We start from the raw sequence: 20084 nt of genomic DNA on the forward strand, positions 1-20084 counted from the left end.
AAATTCCAGCAAATTCCACAAATTCTGTTCTACAACTATTTCACTAGGGGGAGCGCCGCTCTTTGAAAAGCTTAAATGGGCGGATCCATGGGCGTCAGTTTGGTTTGAAATGTGCTGGGTATCCGCTGCGGATCTAAGAAAGAACAACAGGATGACATTTTTAAAACCCACACATACACATCTTGTTTTCATAAACATCTCTGGTCGTTCATTAACATAATGGTCGTTAATAATCCTACCACAGTCCTTACGGTGAAACATGATTTTGACATGACATAAAATTATTTTAAATATCGTTCCTGAGAATGTAAATATTCTCAATGTCACAGATTGGGGGACGAACGTGGTACGCATTTTACGTGCAGAACCCGCTGTCCTCGACGTTTCGAAAGCGCAGTTTGCGTTCAAAACGTGTGTCGTCAGTGATTGGCCAAGACCTATTTTTTTACAGTCTATGGCCAAGACCCAGTCTATGTAAGTCCCGCCCCCATAGATACAAGCCTATAAAGAACGAAGCAGAAATTTCTAGTTCTACGCTTCCGCCTTGCACAAGTACCATGTAGGTTAGCTTTCTTTTCGGTTTAAATAGAAATTTAGAAAGACGACGTTTCCTCTTAAATGCATCGCCGATTTACAGGATTAAAGCCATTGATGTGAAGTTGCAAACATGTTGCCTGGGAGTAAAGTTTCTTGGCCATGCATTGGAATAACAGCTCTTAACGTCAACAGCTCTAGTGGGTTTAATGGCAAGCGACTGGTAATGCCAGAGCTGAAAGCTCAGAACCAGTTTACAGAGAACGGTCTCCAAGGCTCGTTGCCGTCCTCGCCTGGGTCGGATTGCGAGGAAGATTATACGTCCTTTGAAACGGAAACAAGAGAAACTATTGACATTTTCTTAAAAAACTTTACAGGACTCCCTCATTCTAAAATTGGAAAAAAACAAGTTCTGTCAACGATGAAGCGGGTTGTTGAAAGTCTCATGGTAAAGCACGAAATCGCTTACAAAGGTAATTTCACAAGTTCTCACTTTATTTGAACATATAGCGCTCCACTGTTCCCCTTTCGCTTCGTTCATAATGTTTAGTTGTTGATAAGAACAGGTTAAATATTGTTAAAGAGCCTCACCCTCTACAAACGCACCTGGCCTGGCAGGTTGCTCCACTTTATGCCACGTATTTTCACATTTATGATTCCACAGTGGCCTCTAACATTTGACTCTCTTAGGTATGATTGCTCGTCTGAATCTGGAGCAGAATGGGGAAGACATGAGTTTCATCACGACTGTGGCAACGGAAATCTTCAGCGATGGCGTCACAAACTGGGGCCGTATTGCAAGCTTGCTGACTTTTGGGGCAGTTGTGTGCAAGCATCAGAATGACAGAGGACTTGGCAAGTGTGTGAGTCTGGTGGCGGAAGACATTGCTTCCTATCTTCTCACAGCACAGCGGGACTGGCTGCTCAAAAACAAAGCATGGGTGAGTTTTAATTTCTTCCCACCCTTCACAGGACTGCATATGTGCTTGTTTTTCTTGGTTTGTAACCTGTAATCACCTTGTGTATGACTTTTTTTTTTTTTTTTCCTTAGGATGGCTTTGTGGATTTTTTTCATGTCCCGGATACAGAGGCAGCTATGAGAAACACACTGATGGCCATTGGTAGCATGGCTACATTTGGAGCTGCACTTGCTTATTTGATACGGTGAATCCACATGGACTTTATGACAGATGTTGAGAAACAAGAACTCTAAAAACAATTTTTTTGAGAGAGAGACAGAAAGCAAAAGCAGTTTGAATTCATGTTTTTTTTTTTGTTTTTTGTTTTTTCATGTTTTCACTCTTCCTGTTTATAAAAGTTGCTCCAACTAAATCTCTTGAAAAAATCTAAAACTATTTTTTTATGAAAAGTAAAAATTTAAAATAATTTTCAGCTGTCAGATCTGAATAGCAGGAAACACTTTCAATAACTGATGATATTCTGTGTGAATATCACATTTGAAATGATCACTTCCAACCAGTGTTCTCTGTACAGACATGATGTTTATAAACTTGGCTGAATTGCGAAGTTGGCATATATTAAAGCTCACAAGCTTTTGTTGAAATTGCTATATAGTTGTGTGTAATAAGTCATTGTAGTACAACACCTTCACAATTTCATGGTGTCACTTCCTGTTTCAGAAATATTCTTTTGCAATACAATACGCACGTATGACGTCAGGTGCCGGCTATAGCTGATTTAATAAGCTTTAAAGCTTTTATCTAGAAGCTCATCGTGGTTCTGTTTTGAGTCCTAATTTAGGGCAATGACAGCAGTTAAAGGGATAGTTCACCCAAAAAGTTTAATACTGTCATTTACTCACCATCAAGTTGTTCCAAACCTGTATGCATTTTTTTTCTTTTGCTGAAAGCAAAAGAAGATATTTTGAAGAATACGAGCAACCAATATAATAGTTGATAGGCCCCATTAATTTACATAGTATGGAAAAAAATTACAGTGGAGCTCAATGGGGCCCAACTGTTTGGTTACCTACATTCTTCATAATATCTATTTTGTGTGTTCAGCAGAAGAAATTCATATAGGTTTGGAACAACTTGAAGGGGTGTAAATGCTGTCAGTGTTTTCCTTTTTGGGTGAACTAACCGTTTACCCACAACGCTGCTAATTGTATTCTTTACCTGCTGGTTAACCTACACTGAAATGTTTAGAGAAGTTTGAGAACATGTTATGGTCATTGACCTTTTTCTGTGAATATACTGTTCTCTAAACTGCAAATTAAAACCAAAAAGCTGATACCTGTATTTTTTTTCTTCTTAGGTGATTTGAACTGAAACCTTAACCACAAAGAATCTATTAAACCCTTATGGCAAGGTCACAACTTAAGTCTGAAGTATATGTGCTTTATCTGGCCCATTATTATTAGCTTCAAAGGTTTTCTAACTTTTCATCTGTACATTTTATTGTAGCAGAGTTGTGTAAATTGCCAAAGACTTTAAATTTCCTCTGTAGTCTCACGTTTCAGCCGTTGGTATGAAGTTGCACTGTGCTGCGGAAATGTTTTAAGAGGTTCGTCAGAGTGAAACTCATTGGCACAATGAAACTCATTGATGAATACCATTCATACATGTATCTCATTTCAAAGAGTTCATTGTGTTGCTTAGTCACCTTGTTGAATCACTTTCTATTCAGTGGACCCAAGCATATTAATCCTTCATTATAATATACAAACCCCTTGCCATCCTTCTGGCTGTCATCACGAGTAACCAAACCTCTCAGCCAATGTGAATGACCGTCAGCTAACTCTAATCTGGTTTTGGCTCAAGTAGAATTAACATTTTTGAGCTATAGTCTGGCTGAGATTATTCTTCGAAACATACATTAGCACAAATTCCTTTTGCTTTTTAACTGTAGAAGGTGTTAAAATCATGACTCGTATTCGTCATCATGTTCTGATCCTTCCTTATACAGAGAAGATTCTCAGTTGATTTCTTAATCTCGTTTGCTGTACTTTTTGCCTGAAGGCGCTGGATTTAGCCAGTCTGGCTTGCTTTTTTAATGTGGAAGTAATTTGTTAACGATATGACACACAGCAGAACCGTGTGATTTACTTTGCTGATTTTACACTTCCGTCTCCATGAGTCATGTTTTAATGCTGAATAACCATGATGGTTTTAAAATCACATGGGGTTCCAAAAAACTTCAGCAGGTTACATCGTTCAAAAACATTTCTGGATCAAATCCTTGTGAATGGAATCGGATGTTAGTGGCTTGTTTGGGAATATCCACTTCCTTAATGAATGACTTCCACTGCCTATGAAAAGGGCACAGGAAATGTTTCCATAGCGAAATGGAAATCTTAATATCTTTGCATGTGTGTGTCATAAATTCGTGATAAGGAAAGGCCAGTTGGAAAAGTCATGAAACACGAGCAAGGCAATGGATCCCCAGTGAGGGTCCAATGAGAGGGAAGATGTTTTGACGTCTATGCCAGAGAACATGCTTGGTTTGTATTTCTACAGCAGAGGTATCCAATCCTGCTTCTGGAGGGCCACCCTTCTGCAGAGTTCAGCTGTAACACACCTGCCTGGAAGTTTTTAGTGATCCTAAAAACCTAGCTGGTTAATTAGGGATACAGCAAAAGTCTGATATATCCTGCTCTGGGAGAGATGTATTTGAGACAGTTCTGTATCACACCTGGTACAATCCTGTGTTGAAGGGTAGAACTAGTTTTCTGTGAAAACAGTTTGTTTCATTAGCCTTCCCAAATTTGACAACTTATGCAAGATAAGAAATAAACAAATGCCTTAAAGGGGTAATTCATCCCAAAATGAAAATTCTATAATTTACTAACTGTCATGTTGCTGCAAACAGGTTTGACTTTCTTTCCAATGTGGAACACAAAAGAGGATTATATGAAGACGGTTTAAATTTTTGTCTACAATGAAAGTCAATGGGGACCAAATAACTCTTTTCCTTATCAACATAACATATAACATCTTTTTTTCAAGATCTATGATATCCGCTGGCAGGATGTAAAACAATTTAGTCTACTTAAAACTTCTTTAACTACACTGTTAGAAAAATCTGTAGAAATTACAGTATTACTGGCAGCTACTTGCCAGTAACTTACTGTAGATTTAAATTGATGTTTTTTACTGGCAACAATTTTTTCAAAATTAAATGAACATTAAACATTACACAAGTCTTTATCTTTACAGAATAAAACTAAAATAACAGCCTCATGCAAAGCATTCTGGGAACCAAAATCTGAAGGAAAAAAAAAAAACAGAAAAAGGTTGATGAAGATTTCTGGTTCCCAGAATGCTTTGCATTAGATTGTTATTTTATAGTTTTATTCTGTAAAGACAAAGACTTGTTAATGTTTAATGTTCATTTAACTTTGAACAAACTGTTGCCAGTAAATAGCATAAATCTAAATCTACAGTAAGTTACTGGCAATCAGCTGCATAACTACAGCAATTTTTTTACAGTGTAATGTAAAAAAAAAAGATTCTGCTGACAAAAACACTTGTCCTAAAATGTTTTAGTCCTTAGGAAGTCTGTTGTTGGTTTTTCTGGCTAAGCTAAACAATATTTGTGTGAGTATGCTTATTTGCTCAGATTGGCTTCGTGTCTGGTTACAGGCCACCCGTGGGGTCTAATGAGGACTATGGTAATGACACACACAGGGCCTCACCTGATCCTCCAGTTCACCTGCTGTGGTTACCTGAGCCAGGAGGCTCATGACTGTTAAACTCTGTGGAATACAGGTAAAGCCATGTGATAACACATGTACTAATCTGTACAGTCTTGTGCTATGGTAGTCATGGAATTGTATTATTATTTTTTTTTAAGTATTACAAAACAGACATCTTAAAAGCCACTAATTTGTGATAGATGTATTTTTGCTTAGCCAATGTTGGTTCTTTAAAATAACTGACATACATTGACAACGTGATATGGAACTGTAATGTGGTCAAGTGTGAAACTACTAGCCTTGCTGTTATTTGAAAAACATTAGAACACCCATCAGCCAATCAGAATCAAACATTCTAGACTGCTGCGTTAGATAATAGACTTCTTGGTGTGGATAAAAATCCAGTGGAGCATAATAATGTAAAGAAAAATGTACAAATAAATATTGAGTGTCCAAACAATGTGGATATCCTGACTGCATTTATTATTAGAAACTGCTTTGTTTGATGTTGGCCTATTGTCTATTGACTTCTGTGAATGTGGAACAATAGGAGGAGGAGCATGCATTATTGTCTAAAGCATGGGTTTTCAAGCAGGGATCCAGAGAATGCTAGGAGGTCCATGGAAAAGTTTAGAGGAAAGCAGTGTAAAAAAAAAACAAAAAAACTAAAATAAAAAACTAATTAACTAGATAAACAAATAAATTGATTCAAATTAAAATAATATTGATAAATAAATGAATAAATAAAAACATTTGATTAAAGTAAATAACATTTGTAAAATATATACAATAAAATTGATTTAAATAATGCAAATAACAGTACAATAGAAAAACGCAGTGTAACACAATTTACATTTATAATATAAATTTTTCGACAGTATAAATTATACTTATAAATATTTCTATCATGACAACTCTCGGAAGATTTTAGCATGGTAATGGTTATGACAATTTTAATGTATTTGGTCCTGGTGGTATAGATCTGCTACGAATAGCGCATATATATATATATATATATATATATATATATACACACAGTATAAATTACCCATTGCAGATCTATTCAGGTGGAGCTGGGAAAGGTGGATGGTTTTGGAGGAACTCTGAAATGCTAGCCAGCCATTTTAATGTTGTGAGCAGCAAGCTCATTGGCCTGCAGATGCGACATGAACCAATCAGCTTGTGCCAAGTAGTTAACGCGGTAAATATCATCAGCTGCGTTAAAGGAGTAGTTCACTTTAAAATTAAAATAACCCCATGATTAACTCACTCTCAAGCCATCTATAGGTGTAAATGACTTTATTCTTTCAGACGAATACAATCAGAGTTATATTAATAAACACCATGACGCTTCCGAGCTTGATGATGGCAGTGAATTGCAACCATCAGTATTATGAAGCTCAAAAAAAGTGAATCCATCCATAATAAACAAACTTCACACAGCTCTGGGGGGTTAATAGAGGCCTTCTGAAGCAAAACGATGAGTTTGTGTAAGAAAAATATTCATATTTAAAACTTTATAAAGTAAAATAACTAGCTGGTCAAACAGAAATACAAATTCGACTTTAAGTGTAAAGCGCAACTTATGCGAGTAAATGTGAAGTACTGCTGATATTTACGCTACGCCATGACGCACTATGCAACTTCCGACGTCATAAGTTGCGTAAGTTGTGCTTTATACGCAACTGCGTTTGGCCGGAAGCTAGAATTTTACTTTCCGTTTTAAATATGAATATTTTTCTTATACAAACTTTTTAAACGCTTTGCTTCAGAAGGCCTTTATGAACCCCCCCCCAGAGCCAGGTGGAGTTCCTTTATAATGGATGGATGTACTTTTTTGAGCTTCAATCTGATGGTTGCAATGGTTGCTTACAATCTACTGCCATTATAAAGCTCGGAAGCGTCAGGGTGTTTATTAATATAACTCCGATTGTATTCGTCTGAAAAAAGAAAGTCATATACACCTAGGATGGTTTGAGGGTAAGTAAATCATGGGGTAATTTTCATTTTAAAGTAAACTACTCCTTTAAGGACCCATCAACCTTGCGCCATCTACTAACTAGGCATATAATTGCCTTTTAAATTTCAAGATGGGATCCCTCGCATGAGAATGATCATATTAGCTGGTTCGTGGAATTGAAAAACTCAAAAACCCCTGGTCTAAATTAAGCAGGCAGAAAATACCTAGCACTTAATAGAAAACATTTGATGTATAAATAAAAGTTGTTTTATCTTAAGCAATCTTTATTGTCATCTTTGATTCGTATTCTAGTTTGAAATCTAATTACTGTATATGTTTTGTTTTTTTTCTGTTTATTGTGTGAAGCAGTGTTTCCTCAAGAACAGTTATTTCAGTCATTAAATATCATGCATCTTCAAAACTTTGGCCATAAAGTGTTGTCCAAATGATCCCATCACATGTCCTACCGAGAAGCTAGTGGCCCTGCTTGATCATTTACCCTGCTGTTTACCTTTATCAAGGTTTTCCTTATTTTTTTTGTATCAAGTTCCCAGTGTAGCTTTCATGGTATGGTAATCTTGCTGAAAGAAATATTCGACTAGTCATGGCAGGTCGTTGCTGAATCATCAGGTCTATGACCTTTCCCCAGCATGATTCCACGAGGGAAAACATGTCACTTCCACATTCTGTCATAAAGATAACTGCTCTAAAATCAAAAAGTGTGTGTCAACCTCTGACCCCTCAGGTGACTACTTTTAATGTGTAATTTATGTATTTAATAAATATTTCAAATAATTAATCTTCTGGTTAAATGGTTAAACAATTCCCAGTGTAGTCTATATTAGTCAGTGTATAACTGGAAAAAAGATTGTCCTGACTCACTGTTGCCTTTGAGTCGCCTGAATTGTGTCTTGCAATTAGTGTTGCTTGCTTTATACACAAACAAATGAGCAAAGATTCACAAGTCACATGTAGAAGGCTGCCGACTAGCATTCATTATGTAAATAAAATCTCCTTATCTGATCTGATTTCCCTTATTTCCGTCCCTCTCACGTTTTTTTCCTCTTATGGAGGCTTCCGTCCTGGATCATTAATTCCAAGCATGTGTAAATGCATAATCCAGAAGATGTTACTCTGTTTGGGAGAGCTTATATCTACACCAAAGGTGGTACAATATTGTGATTATATTTGAGAAGAAACTGATTTTGAACATTTGGAACTGTTGCATTTTGTACTTTGTGGTAATGCCAATATAGCTGTTGAAATATATATCAGATGCAACTTTTAAATAAGCTATCTGTTGTCTTCATGTGTTAGTATTGAGAACTCCAGTGCTAGTGGTTAAAACAACTATTTACATAGAAGAGTATTGAGAAATACTGAGTAAGTGTCAGGTATTGCCATCATGGAAAGCCACTTCTTGTATTTAGACACCAGTATGTTTGTGTAGAGGTTTTACTCTAAAGTCACCATGTTTACAGTCATGAGGATTTATTCAATGACGTGTGGTCAACAGGCAGCAGGTCCTGTCTAGTTTTAAGTGGCAATGTGGTCTGTTTTTATGTTTAGACTGCAAAATGTAAGTTGAACAAGGCCAGAGTGTTATTGACATATGCCACACAATCATTGTCAAATAACTTAATGGCTCCAACTAACATATGAGGCTGACTGGTGTTGTGTAAAGGTTGTGGTAAAAAATGTTGTGCAATCGGTATATGTTTTTAGAATAACTCCAGCTGTATGACTTTTTTTATACCATCAGGTTTGAGAAACAGTCACTATATATAGAGCACATTAGCGTACACTGTAAAAAAAGATTTTTTTGGTGAAATAAATACTACTGAAAAAAAACAATGTAATTTACATGAAAAAGTTAGTTAAGGCAAGAATTAAAAAAACTAAGTAAATTCCATATCAGTACTTAATTCAAGCGAGTAGAAATGAAAGCGTAAATTTCAACTCAATAAAATTAAGTAAACATTACTCAACTTTTCTGATACTGGGGTTCCCATCATGCACTGGATCTTGAATAATTAATGAGGTTCATTTTTCACTGTTTTCCAGCTGTATTTACACTGTTTTATCATTGCTTTTGTTGTCAGGATTAGTAACTTGCCATTTTGTGACATTGAGTAAATTTTCTGCTCAAAATGACACATTCAAACACAAAAATGATCCATCAAATGTTACCGTCATTGTGTATTGTCTACCAAGTATTGAGGTCTTTGCATTCACATGAGGTTTTACATCTGACATAATATAGTATAAATTACTTACACACATACTATAAATGACTGATATAATTCAATATTATTGTTTCAACTTAAAAATTAAATTTCAACTAAATCGATATTAATCAATCTTTATTAGCCAAGTTAAAATTACTTATTTTCTTTGTTACTTTCACTTAACTAGGTTAAGTAAAGTTTACTTAATTCCATATTCCAAGTAAATTTAACTTAAAGATTTCTAATTAAAGCTACTGATAAATATGTTTAGGTTTTTACTTGGCAAACTTTGTAAATTTACTAGCATTTTCTGAGTGAAAAAACTTAGCAAGCTTTTTTCAAGTAAATACTACTCCAAATCTTTTAGCAATTATGAAAAAAAGGAGTTAAGATATTTTTGTTGTTATACCATAAGTGTAATTTCTGTTGAAGTCTTTATTAATTAACAGTTTTTCTATAATAATTCAACATAACATACTGTGTGATGCCACAATGTCCTTATAATACGGCACTTCATTATTCCATATACTCTGTATATTTCGTATGAGTCTGCTTTTATCCATATTTTATATTCTATAAGCTCCTGTTATCTCAGGATTTTTTTCTTAAAACAATAGTATAGTGTCCACGTCCAGTCTCCTCTTCTTTTTGGGTTGCTTTCACGTTACATTTCAGTTCCTACACCAATGCTCGTAGGTAAATTCCTTCACCCAAGTAGAAATGTACCCAAGTTACTTTCACTTTTCTTTATATAAGATTCCGATAAGGGATGATTAACCTCTTGGTACTTTTACCACTGTACAAAACTGCATTACTCTTTGATCAGACCTGCAAATGCAAAAGAAAGGACATAGTCTTGCAGTCTATAAAATGTTACATGAGTGTATTATATATCATAGTAAGTTGTTAAAACAGGTTTCTGTTTGTGAGAGTATAATTTTAGCAGATTAAGATGGGCCAAGAGCATACTGTTCCTATACGATCGACCAAACGATAAAAAGAGATGACTGAATGCCCTAAAACAGTAATAGACATCATAGAGATGTTTAAGTCCATAGACGCTCTGAATGTAGCTTGTACTTTGATCTGTCTAGTAAGGTTGATCTTTTTAATCTTACTACCCAAACTGTCCAATCAGAATCAAATGTTTAAGAGTCAAACTGTGTAATGATTTATTTACATCAAGTGACTTGCCTGGTTAAATAAAGGTTAATTAATTATTACAAGTCATCAAATCAAAACAGTTGGTAATCATGAAGTACTGGAATTTTTTTGTTTGTTTTAAGGGGAAATTGAGTCAGTCCTTTGGAAATTCTCTATCAGTGGAGTTCTCCTTTCTACTGTTTTAAAGGTTGAACATTTCTGGAGTTTTTCGTACGTTGCCTAAAACATCCGAGATCATATTACACATCCAAGATGATATCATCGTGCTAATCATGATCTGGCTAATTAGGTTCTTCGAACACACCTGCCAGATATGATTAGTATAGCTGGATTGAGTTATCTATCTGAGATAATTGCGCGTTCATACGCTGGTATAAAAGGGGATATGTATCGATAGTAGATACATTGATCAGCAACGCTGCTATTGGCTGTTCAGCGTGGCCAAAGAGTGCGCACAGTTTTTCTCCACAGCAGGGCAAGAACTAATAGTCGTAGTTTATTCAGAATTTTAATGTTTAATCAAACCGCCAGGGAACACCTCAAAGTCTGCAAAAGCCAGGAGAGAGGGCTGGCAAAAGTAGCAGACAATTTAAATCCGTTAGAAGTGGCGATGTTAGATGTTTTTATCACTTATTAGCCTATCACTTATTAGCCTAACAACAACTCATTTGAATATCATGCTATCACACTTACAACTCCCAGTAAGATCCACATTGTAGTCATTTATCGCCCCCCAGGTCAGCTGGGTAACTTCGTAGAGGAGCTGGATGTGCTACTGTCCTCTTTCCCTGAGGACGGCACCCCACTTCTAGTCTTCGGTGACTTCAACATTCATCTCGAAAAACCACATGCAACAGACTTCACCTCTCTCCTAGCCTCCTTCGATCTCAAACGACACATCACCACAGGTACTCACAAATCAGGCAACCAACTGGACCTGGTTTACACACGCAACTGCACCACAGACAACATTTTGGTGAGACCTCTCCATGTTTCAGATCATTTCCTCATTACTTTCAGTCTACAACTCGCTACCCCGGCACCACCAACCCCACCACCAGTCACCATCAGGCGAAACCTGCGCTCACTTTCCCCCTCCCATCTTTCCTCTGCCGTGTCATCTTCTCTTCCCCCACCCTCACAATTCTCATCTCTGGATGTGAATACTGCAACGGATACCTTATGCTCCATTCTAACCTCTTCTCTAGACAATATCTGCCCTCTCTCCTCCAGGCCAGCACGCGCTACTCCTTCTAACCCCTGGTTATCTGAGGTTCTTCGTGAACACCGGACCGAACTCAGGGCAGCAGAGAGGAAATGGCGCAAATCAAAAGACCCATCTGACCTGAGTATGTATAAATCTCTCCTCTCGTCCTTTTCTGCTGATGTTCATGCTGCAAAATCTTCATACTTCCACAACAAGATCAACAGCTCCCCCAACACACGATTACTCTTCAAGACATTCAACTCTCTCCTCTGTCCACCTCCACCACCACCCACCTCCTCTTTAACTGCCGACGATTTTGCTAACTTCTTCACCAACAAAACAACAACCATCAGCAGTCAATTCTCAGCTCCACACACACAGGAACCCAGACTGACCCCTTCCACAGCCAATAACCCTCTGTCCTCCTTTTCTCCACTAACCGAGTAAGAAGTATCTACACTTCTCCTCTCCAGTCATCCTACCACCTGCCCTCTAGACCCCATCCCCTCACACCTTCTACAAACCATCTCTCCCACACTTCTACCAGCACTCACACACATCATCAACTCATCCTTCCATACTGGCACCTTCCCTACAGCATTCAAGCAGGCTCGGGTTACTCCACTGCTTAAAAAACCAACACTAAACACATCATTTGTAGAGAACTACAGACCTATCTCTCTCCTACCATTCATTGCGAAAACACTTGAAAGAGCTGTTTTCAACCAAGTAACATTCTTCTTGTCTCTAAACAACCAGCTGGATGTCAACCAATCTGGCTTCAAGAAAGGGCATTCAACTGAGACCGCATTACTGTCGGTCACAGAAGCCCTACGGATTGCAAAAGCTGCTTCCAAATCTTCACTCCTCATTCTCCTGGATCTGTCTGCTGCCTTCGACACTGTAAACCATCAGATCCTTATGTCCAGCCTCTCATCACTGGGCATCACAGGAACTTCACTGGACTGGTTTGAGTCCTATCTCACAGGTAGGTCCTTCAAGGTCGCATGGAGAGGCGAGGTATCCAGAGCACATCAACTGAACACAGGGGTTCCCAAGGGTTCAGTTCTTGGTCCCCTCCTCTTCTCCATCTACACTACATCACTGGGACACATCATACAGGCACACGGTTTTTCCTACCACTGCTATGCTGATGACACACAGCTCTTCCTCTCATTTCAACCAGATGATCCCACAGTAGCTGCACGGGTCTCAAGCTGTCTGGCAGACATCTCCACATGGATGAAGGAACATCACCTGCAGCTCAACCTGGCAAAGACTGAGCTTCTTGTCCTCCCTGCCAATCCATCTCTACAGCACGACTTCACCATCCAGCTTGATTCATCATCGATCCCCCCATCAAGGTCGGTCAGAAATCTGGGAGTAACGTTTGATGACCAGCTGACCTTCACAGATCACATTTCAAAGACAGCTCGATTATGCAGGTTTGCGCTGCACAACATCAGGAAGATCAGGCCTTTCCTAACTGAGCACGCAACACAACTCCTCGTCCAGGCCCTGGTCATTTCTAGGCTTGACTACTGCAATGCTCTTCTGGCCGGACTTCCAACATGTGCAACCAAACCTCTACAGATGATCCAGAATGCTGCAGCTCGTCTTGTCTTCAACGAGCCCAAGAGGGCCCACGTCACTCCTCTGTTCATCTCCCTGCACTGGCTACCTATCGCTGCTCGCATCAAGTTCAAGGCATTGACGCTTGCTTACAGATCTATCACACGCTCAGCTCCCTCCTACTTTCACTCACTCCTACGAGCCTACATCCCTACCAGACACCTACGATCGATCAACGAGCGACGTCTCGTGGTTCCATCACAGAAAGTGGTTCCACCACAAAATCACTTTCCAGAACATTCTCATTCACAGTTCCATGCTGGTGGAACACTCTACCCACCCTCATCCGGAATGCAGAATCCCTGACAACATTCAAAAAACAGCTGAAAACCCATCTCTTCCGTGAGCACTTAACCTCATAAATAAAAAAAATAAAAAATAAATAAAAAAATGTTCCCTTTAAAACCTCACTTACCGTGCTTATGCTACTCTGAATAATGCTTGAACCTCGTATTCTGAGGACTTCTTGCGTTGTTGTTGTTTTTTGCCTCTTCTTGATGACTCGCTTAATTTTAGTCCTAATTTGTAAGTCGCTTTGGATAAAAGCGTCTGCTAAATGTCTAAATGTAAAATGTAAATGTAAATATTTTTGTATTTTAATAATTGCATAATTACTTTGTTCATTGTAATGTCAGTCACCACACTAGAACATGGGAAAAAATAAAAGTGAAGTACAAAAATATTCTACATAATGGCAATTTTTAGTTATATTATAGTCTCTTTTATAAAAGGCACTGTTAAATGGTTGTCTGTTTCTAAAAGCAACCAAGAAAAAGGCTGGGGAAAAAAAGAAAGAAAAGATCTTAGAAGCCTACACTGTAAAATAATTTTTGCTGCATTAAATTAAGGCCGTAGTCATTTCAACTGTTAAATCTTGAATAATGATGAATTGCTTTGACTTGTGAAAGTGAAAACTGATAAACTTATGTTAATGTAAAAATATTTTGCCATGATTTATTGATCACATTTTTTCCCGAGTGTAGTTCATTGTAAATAATGACATTTTGTTTTCCTCTTTTGTGCACTTTTACATAATACACCAACACTTGTATCTGTTCCCAAGAAAGTGGTGGCTGAAATATGTGCAGTAAGTGGACATTTTCTAACTTTCCAAAGGATAAGAAAGTATAAGACTTTGTAATGTCCATTTGTTTCCATTGCACTGGACAGTGAATAAACCCTCTCAGACAACTGTCATATGGAGGAACTAGCCTACCTGCAAGTGCATAAATAACTTTACTTAATTTAAACTTGTATGCTTTATAGCTGCAATATAAGTTGCATGATTCCACATCTACAGAATGGTCTACAGAAGAGTCTGCACAGACAGAGGAGACATAGGCCTACAGGTGGGCAGTGTATAGCCAACTTTTCCTTTTTATTTGTTGCATGAGGCATGTGTCTAATATCTCTAGTTGCAGGCACTTGACCACTGGCTTTTCTTTACAAAGAACAATTGAAATAAAACTCAAGGAACTAAGCATATTTGTCTTTTATTAATTATTTAATGAAAAGTGTTTTTTTTTTTTGGCAATGTTGTGTAATATGGCACATGCAACAATGTCACAGGCCCTGTCAGGTGTGCAACCCTCAGACTTTTCAGACACTGAAATCTTCCCTTTAGTTAGCCAAAGTTCATTTCATTGTGTGCCCTTGTCCTGGCTAGAGCTGCATTGTAACTGGTTTGGGTCAGGGAATGGGGTCATATGAAAAAATGCAGTTATGTTAGGATCAGCATAAGTGTATGTAATACAGTGAGCTTGATATTTAATTGTGGAACTTTCCTTACCATTTTCAAATAATGTGCATAAATGTGAATCTCTGAAAATTCTTAAGTCATGCACAGATCCTGGCCATTTTGCATTCACATTTGTGATATGGAAGATTTTAGTCAAATGCCTTTTTTATTTTTATATAATATTACTAATCTGGAATATTAAGAATCACAGTAGTATCTGCGCTGCACAATTACATTGTGAACCCCCTTTCTGTTCACATTATTCCCTTCATTGAGGCCTTGATGGCAGTCTATGGTGTAGCCTATATGGTACCAATCACGTTAGTGAAGCCTGAGTGACATATACTGTAATCGGCATGGTCATGATTGCATGATCTTCATAAATTATGATAGTCTTTAAAAAAAAACAAAAAAAACACACAAACACACACAGCTTTACAAAAAACTGCTTTACAACATTGGGTCTTAAGTGGCTTGGAAATGGCACAAAAAAAAAAAAAAAAAACTAAAACTGTTTTTTAAACCTAAAAGCGCCAGGTAAACTCCGAATGACACGACAGACAGCACTTTCCGAGCAGGTTTAAAGGGATAGTTCACTTTGAAAATAAATTTTGATATATTTTAGCTTACCTCAAGGGCATCCAAGATGTATGTCTTTGTTTCCGCAGTAGTTTCAATTTGGATATTTTTAGGTCAAACCGTTCTTGTCTGTCAGTCATTTCATGCAGGTCTACGGTCACTGTCTCAAAGAGCATGCACAAAGTCCAAATTAAAACAATTCCCCATCGTCCAAATTAAACAATTCCCCATCGTAAGTACACATTGATGGCCTAAGACACGAAACGAGCGGTTTGTGTGAGAAAACGAACAGTATTTATATCGTTGTTATCTCTTGAAAACAGCGCACGTCCAAATAATCTGACGGCGCGGGCGGGTATAGATATATACATAGATGTCGCCTTGGCTACGGTTTCGTTCCAATGAACTGCAGTAGCGAAGGCGACATCTAGTGTATACATCTGTACCTGCCCGCGGGCGGGTATAGATGTATACACTAGATGTCGCTAGGCTACGGTTTCGTTCCAATGAACTGCAGTAGCCAAGGCGACATCTATGTATATATCTATACCCGCCCGCGCCGTCAGATCATTTGGACGTGTGCTGTTTCCAAGAGATAACAACGATATAAATACTGTTCGTTTTCTCACACAAACCGCTCGTTTCGTGTCTTAGGCCATCAATGTGTACTTATGATGGGGAATTGTTTCTTTTGGACGATGGGGAATTGTTTTAATTTGGACTCTGTGCTTGTGTTTTGAGACAGTGACTGTAGACCTGCATAATATATGACTGACAGACAAGAACGGTTTGACCTAAAAATATCCAAATTGAAACTACTGCGGAAACAAAGACACCTACATCTTGGATGCCCTTGAGGTAAGCTAAAACATATCAAAAATTAATTTCAAAGTGAACTATCCCTTTAAGCTTACGGACCTGTTGCTATGACAGCAAGTCCAGGATGAGCGTCGAAGACCCAAACAGTCCAAGATCAATCAAATCCAGCTAAGTGAGTTAGCGAGGAACGAAGAACGGACCCCAGGTGATAAAACATAACAGACACACAAACAGTAAGAGAACGAAATTTAAGTGCAGATTCAAACAAGATAATTAATCAAACACAGCTGAACCCAACGAACTAATAATCTGTAACCATATAAACAAAGGAGAAGCGGGAAAATTAAACAAAGGATGAAAACGCCATGAAAACTAAACTAACTGAACATAAGCGTGACAACATCGTGCATGGAGCGTTTTTTTCTGAAACGTTGTAGTTGAATGCCCTTTTAACGTTTTTCTTTTTAGCCTAAATGTGCTTAAAAAGTAGCATTCTAATTATATTTGCAAATGATAGCATGGAATGTTCCCTTAACGTTTGCATAACCAAGAAAAGCATAAAAAAATAAAAATTAAAACCTGGAAGATGGAACATTCAGGAATAATATTTTTTTTTTTACTTAATGGGAACATTAGCAAAGTGTTCTTAGAACATATTTTGTTAGCTGGGATGTTGACATTTTTAGTGGAAAATCAAGTTTCTTTATTAATGAATTAATCATGTCTAATGTATGCATGAATAGAAAGATTGTTGATTCTCTTTGCAGCTTATTACATACCTGTAGCTTTTAGGAATGAGGAAACAGCCAAAACCTCACCCATTTACATTCAGGAAGTTATTAGAAAATTATTTGCAATTATAATTATGATGCATCTCTGGTGGGCGAGATAATTACTATAATTTTTTTTGTGTTTCTATACATTTATAATTCTTGCATCGTGAATGTCAAAATGTCTGTAAATGCAGCCAAAATGCAAAGTGTCTTGCTGCAGCATGTTTGTTCCAGGGTGTGGAAAACTTTGCCTGAGAAGAAATGTAAATGAATCAATTTATGTAAATAAACGTTTCACTTTGACTAACTCCTCATAATATGGGGGTTTTATGTTGCAGATAATAAAATGTAAACACATGCACAACACAGTATAAAGGGATAATTTTTCACCTGTCAGCTGCTTTGCATGCAGTTGGAAATAGGCCAAAGGTTCTGTGCAACTTGCAGGTGTCTTAGTTTTATTTTTTTACTCATCCATATATCAATATACAACATTATATTGAACATTTCTGTTGCAAAAACACTGCCATCAAATAGGGGTTTTGTACATTCCAAAAACTTGCTTTTGCAGGTTTGGATACCCACACAAATTCCAACAATGTTCCAGAGGACTGTTGTCAAACACTAAATATTCTGCATGTAGAAACAGTACATTCCACAAGTACTTATAACATATTCAAACAGTTGTTTTTTCTTGATCCCCTTATCAACGTGAATGGAGGAATGTCAGATAACATTATAGTCTCAGATGCACTGTTGGCAAATCAGATTAAAGAGGTTAAATGTTCATGCTGGAATATGCTTTATGCCAGGTGTGGTAAAAAAATCTATAGTATATAGGCTAACTAAAATGATATACGTTTGCTGTACATTTATCTGCCTGTTGCATTGTTTTATATCATTGAGGAATGGTTAGGTTTAGGATAGGGTTAGGCTTAGGGGCTCAAACATTAATATTATAGTAAAATATAACTAGGCCTATACAAATGTATTATACACTATAATGAAAGTACATCAGAGGGATTATGTAATATTGTTGCAGTGTGTATCTTGCACAACTGAATATTTTGTACATCATACTGGACTTTTTTCTTAGCAGAAACTAGTTATGAACTGGACATTGCAAGCAACTTCAGTATTCTGAAATATTTCAAAGTGAAACAAAATATTGAATATAGGGCGGGGCTTGATTTTAGCACACCTCCTTTCCATCTCTACCTCACTGAGGGTCAACAGGGGAGTGGTTATACGATGTTCTACCCAGTCCATCAAAATGACATTATCAGACAAGGAATGCCATTTCAGAAAGAAAGCTAATTTTCAGATTTTTTTTCTGGATGAACACAGACTAGTAATGTGCGCTCACATTATTATTACATTATTATTAAGTCTTTTTGAATATTTGATTGAATGCTGAATTTTGCGCTGTTCAATTTAATAAAATTAAAACTTTAATTGTGATCATTAAAATAATTGAATATTAAATATTTTGTGGCCAAGTTTTGCTCATTTATTAATAATATATATATATATATATATATATATACACACATAGGCCTATGTGTGTGTGTGCCCTCAGAAACTACAGCGTTGGCTGTTGTCTACTGGCTATTTAAATCTAGCGGGTTTGTCTCGTGCATGGTCTCGTGTCGCAAATACAATGACACTGGTAGTGACGATTCTGTCTGACCAATCAGTGATCTTCAGTGTTTTCACGTCACATTTTAGTATCGGTACGGTACGCTTGGAACCTCAACAGAGGTGGTACCATTTAAAGCGAGCCGAAGCGAGCCGTACCGTACCATGCAGTGGAAATGCGCCATAAGCGAGCCGAAGCGAGCCGTACCGTACCGTAGCCTACCATGCAGTGGAAAAGCGCCAAAGCGTGCCGTACCGAACCGAGCCGTACCGTACCATGCAGTGGAAAAGCGCCATTAATGTGACTGTCTAGTATTTATTAATTTGTATCAAAGTATATCCAAATGACAACAATTTATGCGTTTACGTTCTAGCCCTCAAATGCATAGAAAAAAAAAGATGGATTCTCAAATGGTCATTTAAATACTTCTTGTAAGAATGGCCAAATAACATTGAGTACAAGTTATTTATACTCTGATAGGACATTGACTTTGACCTTGACAGCGAACTTGACAGTAACTATAAACACGTGAGAACTTGTCACTGTTCTGTTCCCACGACCGACTCTTATTTCAGTTGATCTCTCTGAACTCTTTTTCCCATGCAGGGCTCAGTTACTTAGAAACACATTTCCAGCAGGCAGGGCTTTGTTGTCATTTTCACCTTAAACATTTCAATATCTTTCAAAGTTTCAAATGCTCCTCTCTCTTAAAGGAGAACTCCGGTCAATTTTAACATTGAGCTCATTTTTTTGTACATTTGGAGTGCTGTCAATACAGAGAACAACGACAAAAATCGGTGTTGCCTACACCGAGTTATTCTATTTTTAAAATTTGCACCCTATTGACTTCAATGGGGCAAGTAGTAAGCCTGCTTTTTAGCCTCTTAACATCCTTTAAGTGTCATTACAAGTGCACAGAAAATGTGAGTGATTCCTTCCGAGTGAACACGGGTGGATCTGACTGCAGTAGATGTTAGAGATATTAATAAAAATGAAGTTAATTCAGCCAGCGCTCATACCTTTGTTTACATCCTGTTTTCGGTGGAAGGCCATAGTAATCGATTGTCGAGTTCACGCGCGTGATCATAGGTACTAAACCTATGCGCGTGAACTCGACAATCGATTACTATGGCCTTCCACCGAAAACAGGATGT

General features: G+C 37.6%; 3 protein-coding genes across 3 annotated transcripts in view; 2 read left to right on the forward strand and 1 right to left on the reverse strand.

Moving 5' to 3' along the window:
- Window positions 1–20084, reverse strand: part of hormad1 (HORMA domain containing 1) — a 37233-nt gene that overhangs the window by 12179 nt on the left and 4970 nt on the right. The window lies entirely within an intron of this gene.
- Window positions 490–2787, forward strand: mcl1b (MCL1 apoptosis regulator, BCL2 family member b). Its single transcript, XM_084385211.1, has 3 exons — window positions 490–1007; window positions 1225–1475; window positions 1586–2787. The coding sequence occupies exons 1-3, from the start codon at window positions 668–670 to the stop codon at window positions 1700–1702; spliced, it is 708 nt and encodes a 235-aa protein (XP_084241337.1). The 5' UTR covers window positions 490–667; the 3' UTR covers window positions 1703–2787.
- On the forward strand, window positions 12670–13688 carry LOC311275906 (uncharacterized protein; the record flags this gene model as incomplete). The annotated part of the gene is made up of 2 exons (XM_084385212.1): window positions 12670–12738; window positions 12937–13688. Exons 1-2 carry the CDS (start codon window positions 12672–12674, stop codon window positions 13686–13688), a joined length of 819 nt encoding a protein of 272 aa, XP_084241338.1. The 5' UTR covers window positions 12670–12671.

This window comes from Rutilus rutilus (assembly GCF_951802725.1).
Source record: "Rutilus rutilus genome assembly, chromosome: 17".
Lineage (NCBI taxonomy): Eukaryota > Metazoa > Chordata > Actinopteri > Cypriniformes > Leuciscidae > Rutilus > Rutilus rutilus.

Coding starts and splice junctions, on each gene's coding strand:
- mcl1b (XM_084385211.1), top strand. CDS start 668: ATGTTGCCTGGGAGTAAAGTTTCTTGGCCATGCATTGGAATAACAGCT. Junction 1,008..1,224: donor GCACGAAATCGCTTACAAAG/GTAATTTCACAA, acceptor TGACTCTCTTAG/GTATGATTGCTCGTCTGAAT. Junction 1,476..1,585: donor TGCTCAAAAACAAAGCATGG/GTGAGTTTTAAT, acceptor TTTTTTCCTTAG/GATGGCTTTGTGGATTTTTT.